Here is a 7,226-nt window from a genome sequence, read left to right as displayed (position 1 = left end):
AGCTAGTATAAAGCAACATAGTTGTAAGTAAATAAATAAAAAAGAACAATTTAACCAATAATTTTATGGCCTGCAATGAGGCCCTGTCCTGTGTCATTACCTAAACACTATAAAGTAAAAAATGTCCCTGAAACTTGTGAGCAATGCAGACGAATTTGACTCCAAAAGCCTTGTATTGGCATTGTGTTAAAATACTTTTTATTATTATTATTTAGTCTAACAGTTTGTGAGCAATGTTCACAACAAATAGTGTGAATACCAGAAATGACACCAGGACAAAACATGTCCTTATAATGGAGAGCTTGTAGCATGCAGCTGTCCTTGTCATGCCACCGACTGAACTATTCACACAAGCGATTATTGCATTCCCATTAGGAAAGGCAGGCGTGGTTACCGTGGTAACTGGACGCGCTGACTATCCAGTCTCAGAGACAGGAAGAGGGCGGGGAAAGCGCGGATTGGCTGCTCGGGGTTGCCTTTACCCTGACAGATGCGGGCGGGTGGTGAGTGTCACGGGGTGAGACAGGAAGCGGGAAGATGGCGGCGGGGTATACAGAGCTGCTGGTCGGATGGTGTATCTTCGGGGTGACTTTACTGGTAGGCACAGCGTACTGGCCTCTCTGTTGTGCGAGGAGGTGCCAGGGCTCCTGTGCCCGCCCATAGAGGAGGTGGAATTGGCTGTGTGTGTGACGGAGTAGTATCATACAGACGGGGGCTTCTGTTTACTTGTAATGGGATGTAACACGTGACTCTATGTGCAGGACAGGTCATGCTGTGTAAACACAGAGATCATATTATAATGGTGGCTTGACTGTGCTTCTAGAATAGTGTATGTACACACATGTATAGATGGTAAGCTTCGCACATGTGTCTGCTATCTCCGTGCATTTCAAAGTACAGGTGACAACACTAACCACTGAGTGCTAACGTTGTGGGGATGTTGTCACTTTCGCCTTCACACAGTGTCAGTCCTGCAGTCATAAGACCTGGGGGTTTGGACCTGGGCTTGTAAGCTGTGGAATGGCTTTCACCCAGGCCAGGCTTTGGCTATAGTAGTCATGTGCCCACAGCAGGACTTAGACATATTTTAACCTTTCAGCTGCTGGAGCTTTTTTTTTTCTTCATTGCTTTGTGCATTCACAATAGAGAACACTTTAGGGCTGAAGGTTACCTAAAATTGCACCTGTCTCTTGTGATTTTTATATATATATTTTTGGGTATGGGATGAATTTATTTGATACCCAGATCACTTCCCTCAGGCACGTTGTCTTGGTGTCACCTTTTGATTCTGCCCCTTTCATTTACCCCCCATATTCAGAACATTTCCAGGTCCTGTCACTTTCACCTACACAATATCTCGCTCCTCCAATGACCTACTACTGACTTCCTCACTCATAACCTCTTCACCCGCACGGATACAAGACTTTGCTAGAACTGCCCTGACTCTCTGGAATGGTCTTCCTCGTCTTACTCACATTGCTCCTACTTTCTGCTCACTTAAAAGAGCAAAACACATTTTTTTCTAACTTGCCTACCCATCTTCTTCTGTCTTTTAAAACTGTCACTATTTCCCACCACTACATATCCCCCTCCTATTGTGTATTACTTCCCTCACCCCCTAGATTGTAAGCTCTTTGGGGCAGGGTCGTCTTCTCCTGTGTCACTGTCTGTATTCGTCTGTCATTTGCAACCCCTATTTAATGTACAGCACTGCGTAATATGTTGGCGCTATATAAATCCTGTTTAATAATAAGCCAGGAATGGGAAGGTAAATATTCCCAGCTGTGAATGGAGTTTATTGGCATGGCATTACTGCCACCAATGTAAAAAGTACCCAACACTTACCTCCAAAGTATTTTCTTTGGTATTTGAGTTTTCTTGACATTCTACCCTGACGTGACAACACTTTTACCAGACAGGAGGTGAAGGAATCTCCCCAACAAAGCCTCGGACTAAGTTAAAACCTTACAGAAGCTCAAAGCCCCCTTTGTTCTGTGCATAAATCAAAGGAAAGGTTTGGGTATAGATACACTTTAAGGTTTATGTCAGTAAAAGGGTTGCATTACTTTTTGTTATTGGTTATATTGGATTGTTTACTTGCAGGACAGATCATGTTTAGTCAGAGACAAAATGAACTTTGTTTTGGTGTTGGTTGACTTGTGATGTTTGCTGACAGCTGTGATTCCTGAAAATGTGTGTTTTGGAAGCTGCATTATGTGAAAATGTAGGTATCTGCCTCCCCCCCCCCCCCTGCCTGCAGATCAAGGTGATATAGCAGAACTAGTGACACATGGAACTTGTGTTTTAATTCAAATAGTTTTAAATAAATGTAAATGTATAGTATGCAGGAGGAACCCTTACTAAACCAAAGATGTTAAGGGGTGATGTTACCAGAAAACATCTAAAGAGCTGTAGAAAGCCTTTAGAAGGTTGTGGATACCTGTGGATCTGCTAAGGGATTTGGGAAGATCAGCAAACTATTAGAAAAGCATTGACCTACACATTGCATACAATTTAAATGACTAATAAATTGTGTAGGAAAGGACTACACAAGAACTGGCAGATTCTAAAAGAAGAATTCATGAACCCCCCCAAATTTTCATTTTAATTGTCATTTTATTGCTGGCAGTTATTGGGACATTTGATGCCAAAGTAATAGATCTACAGGAAAGGGATTGTACCTATTTAACCTGCTGAGGAGGTTTGCTAGGAAAAGTATTTTCTGTCCAAAAAGAATATTTGAGCAGGACTTTAGATAAAGTTGTTTGGCTACAGCGCCCATAGACGTTTCTGCCTCAAACTGAAGACAGCATATCATTAGAACCTCATAGCAAGGGTTTGGGGTTCTTTGCATTAGGGTCTGGGGTAGCTTGAAGGTATCAAAGCAATCATATATTCTGCATCTTGTTTCAGTGAGCTAAAGGGGGAATGTCAGGCCAGCTGTACAAAAGTTGAAGTTGAATCAGAAAATAATCTGTATGGTAATGATATAAAGTACACATTGGAACTGCCAAAGATAGGCTAAGGAAAAATAACGAAGGTTATGGATTGTCCTAGGCAAAGCCCTGTTTTGAATTATAATAAATTATTGAGTTGTGTTTGAAAAGGTCATCAAGGGATGCTACAAAAGCCATGAAACTAAAGGAGTTTTGCATGGAGAATTGGTCAAAAACTGTCAGATTGTAGGGCACTAAAAAAACCAAAAAAAAACCCACTAATGTACTGCTTCTGTGGGCCAAGTGTGCGTTTGCTCTTTCCAGTGGTTCTTAGATTACATCTACTGACCTTTTTAGTAGAATAAATGATAACAATTTAAACATTTTCTTGTGTCTTATTCAGGAGTATCACCTTTATCTGTAGACACTGCTTGAAGAACTTCTAATGTTGACTTGTTATTAAATATGTTCAACAGGTCAATAGTTTCCAGCCGGTGTACTTACTTTTTCATTTGGCTGAAGCTATTTCTGGCACTTATAGCATGATAAAATCTGTTGGCTGTTTATGAGCAGGTCGTTATGTAAATTATGCCTTTAGCCGAAGCACACCGGGTAGCCCAAAATCTGATTTGGAGTATATGCCAATGCTGCGAAATGGGAGAAGGTTCAGTTTGTAGCAACAAGAGACCCATTTTCAATGCTCTGATTTATGCTATAGTGACCTCGGATAAAAGATGAGTCTTCTTATGCGCTCACAAAGCAGGCATTTAAATGTAATGGAAAAAATTGAATCTGTAGAAAAATGCTTGGAACAAACTTCCAGCAGAGGTATTGAGTCAGTCAACAGTCAAATAATTTTAAACTAGCTGAGGACAAACACATGAACCACTTGGTTTTTTTCTGCCACTTTATACCAATGTGTAACCCACATACACAACAGCATACAAGCTGCAAATAGAAAATCCGGTTGGTGAAAAAATCAGGATAAGTTGCAGAACGGTGCTGTGTGTACAGTACTCGTTCATGCACCATGAAAGATTCTTTCCAGTGACAATGGTACATGTGTACATACCCTAATTCCGAAAACATTTAAAAAACAAAGGACAATCCAGCACAGTGTAGCAGTGTAGTAAAGTTTAATATAGCTTATTGCATTGGAAATGATGTGTGCCCTGTTTTTGGCTACGTTGTGGTGTAAGGCTCCTTTAAAAACAAAAGAAAGCCCTGAAGCGGCACATGGTAATATATAATAGATTTTTTTATGTACTGCAATTCAAATTTAAGATATGCAAAAACTTAAATGTTGCCTTTATTAAACTGTATAGGAGCATCATATTGCATTTCTGCAGTATTATTCTGGTATTGACCTTAATGTAACAGTAACAGAGTAGCTAGCCAATAATCTGGTCAAACAAAAAAAGGATTTCGATAGATAATTTTAAAGACATTCTTGCTTCATTCAGACTTCTTTTTGAGCTGGTTTTGCGTTCCATTTGAATTCAGAAGAATTTCATTTCATGTAGACAAGCCCTAAAACTGACTTAATTATGTGGTTTACACCCACAGCTACTTGTAGAGATCAAGTATAGAGACTTGAATAGTTGTCATAGTATGAGTACAGTAGGTTATCATGAAGCAGCAGTCCCTGAGCTGTAAACTGGTCCCTTTAATGAGGATCACCATTAATTCAGGTTGAGTAGCAGATCACAGGACAGGTTAAATAATAAGGTTAAGTAATGTTTTTTATTTATTTATTTATTTATTTATTTTTTTACAACATGCATTAAAACTTATAGCCCTTTGTAATATGACTGCTGTGTGGGGAAACAAGTTTTCATCTGCTTGCAAATATAAAAATAAAAAGCCAGTGCAATAAAATTTATGAGAAATAAAGAATGTATCAAGAGTATGATAGAGCATGACACGTAGTAGGATCACTTGATATATTATTAGCATGCATTCTCACGTTTGGCTACGCCAGGAGTTTATTTTGGATGCTTAACTTTTTCATTGCTTTTTGTTTTGGTTCACTAGTATGCAATCTTTGTAACAGATTATAAGTTCTTATCTGGGCGCGTTTGATGTCCATGCACATGAATCTACTTTGATTAAATAGTCTAAAACAACATAAAATGCTGCAGAAGAAGAATAAATAACATGATTGAAGCTAATGGACTGTTTTTGAATTAACTGTCTTTTGATTGTTAAACAGGAATGCCAAGTTAAATTTTAGGCTGCTGTAAATGTCTTTATTGATTTGAATAAACACTAAAATTGGAAAATGCCATTTAGTATGCCATAAGCCTTTATAATTCTTTCCTGTAATGAGTAGTGCTTTTCATTGTTTGTCTTTTTTTTTTTAATAGACTTTTAATGGTGTAACTATAGCTTTTTCTCATTATTATAAAATATCCAGTTTATGCAAAATATTCTAAATGTTGTATATCTTTTATCCTTCAGCCTGCTATGGGCACTTTGAATTGGCAATAGTGTGAATTGTGAAGCCATGCACACCAGTGCTTAACAAAGAATTGTACCAGACATTATTACTCTAAGTGGCTTTTTTGAGAGGCCTCTCTTGGCTTGTGGTGTTACAAAGGCAGAAAGTTTTTGTTTGAAATGTATTTGTTTGTTCTGAAAAACGGCAACTTACCTTGGTAATTTAAGGGGCTGCAGTACAAGTCCATTGGCATCTACTGTACATGTCAAGCAACAACTTAGCAATGTTGCAAGATTATATCTTCAGTGATATGATTTCTCTAACTCTTCAACTGTAGCTGTCTAAAGCAGAAAAAATGCAGGCAAAACTATTTTCAAGTACTCCAAACACACCTGGTGACTATAAAGGGGTTCCCCAAAGACCAACCTGAACAAGCATTAGCAGACCAGGGTATGGGTGGGGCTGCTGGTATTTATATGCTCGCCAAGCAGCGAAGTGATAAAACAAATGCCAGACTTAAGAGTTTAGAGTTTCATAAAAAAAAAAAAAAAGTTGGCACCAGCAGCACCCATATTTCTCCTAACAGTTTTCTTATAACCTTTAAACTCTAGAAGGTGTTAGGAGAATTGCACTTACTGGCTCAGAAATGCACTTCCTTATAGCTTCTCTAATAACCAAATTTAGGAGTTCACACTTCACATGGAACTAGTTGGATGTTTTCTTATGCCCAGGGGTTGTAAAAAACATACCAGGTTCCTCTCCTTTATTATTTAAAACATACACACAGCTTTCAGTTACAGCTTTTTTTTCTAAAGGTAGTAAATGCATATGTTTTTATATAAGTTTCCATCTCTTAGTACAAGGAAATGCTAGAAGTGACTTTCAAAAAACAGCAAAATGCAGACTGAAGCTAGCAAGAAAAAGCAGTGAACTAAACAATTCATTTTTTTTTTTGTTAGGTATGTTTACTCATGTTCAAAGCCTTTAAAAAGTATTTTTCTGACTAATAACCTATTTATAAATGCTAGTTCTGGGAAATTATTGTCTATTGTTTTCATTCTAGAACTTGCTAATTTTTGTTTGTATTTATTTTTTCTGTTGCACTAATAGATTTTTTTTTTCTTTTTTAGGCTATTTTGGTTTTTTGCTGGATTTATGTTAGAAAGTATCAAAGTCGCCAGGAAAGTGAGGTGATTTCAACCATTACAGCAATATGTTCACTCGCTATTGCTCTGATCACCTCTGCTCTGCTGCCTGTGGACATTTTCCTTGTTTCTTTTATGAAGAATGAAAATGGCACATTTAAGGTATATTTTTTTGTACTTTATTTGTTTGAAGAATTTTTAACTTGTGTTTTTTCTTTTAGTCTGTATCTGCGGTTTGATAAGACTTTTGATTGCTAAAGTTGCAATATTTAAAATTGATTTTCTCCCAACCCTTTAGTTGTATAGAAAGTTAAAATAATAAATCTTAGTTTATGGTCAGTAAAGTTTCTAATTTAAGACTGCCAAAAATACAGGAACTTTTTTTTAGCACTCCTCTGTTGCCTGGGTTACTGTTGCAATCCAGGGAGCCCTCTTTAAATAGCAGCAACAAGTAATATCTAACACCTTTAGGTTAAATGACAGGCAAACCATTTTATTTTTCAGCTGTTTCAGGGCCTGCTTATACTAGTGTGTTACATTAGTGCACAGCCATACTGCAACATATAAAGTAAGTGCATTGCAGTGCTAATAATTTTGATTGCCTCTCCACTGGAACTGTTAGGTAGTGGTAATGTACCCAAAGTGCAGTTCACAATAGTTTTTTTTTATTGTGCTTAAGGTTCTCTACTTGCTTGTTTAGAATAT

The 7,226-nt window shown here is 37.7% G+C and overlaps 1 protein-coding gene across 2 annotated transcripts in view; it reads left to right on the top strand.

Annotated features, from left to right (window-relative positions):
• Nucleotides 1-466: 466 nt before the first annotated feature.
• LMBRD1 (LMBR1 domain containing 1) overlaps nucleotides 467-7,226 on the top strand; it is a 95,890-nt gene continuing 89,130 nt past the window's right edge. The window contains exons 1-2 of one of the 2 annotated variants that reach the window (XM_072408487.1): nucleotides 467-503; nucleotides 6,507-6,683. In XM_072408487.1, coding sequence (XP_072264588.1) covers nucleotides 6,657-6,683 — 27 coding nt within the window. In that variant the 5' untranslated portion in view covers nucleotides 467-503; nucleotides 6,507-6,656. Of the gene's footprint in view, nucleotides 598-6,506; nucleotides 6,684-7,226 lie in introns of both variants that reach the window. The other variant, XM_072408486.1, reaches the window with a different exon arrangement.

Source organism: Pyxicephalus adspersus, chromosome 4 (assembly GCF_032062135.1).
Source record: "Pyxicephalus adspersus chromosome 4, UCB_Pads_2.0, whole genome shotgun sequence".
NCBI lineage: Eukaryota > Metazoa > Chordata > Amphibia > Anura > Pyxicephalidae > Pyxicephalus > Pyxicephalus adspersus.
The sequence above is the reverse complement of the archived record's forward strand: the minus strand, read 5'-3'. Positions and strand labels throughout refer to the sequence as shown.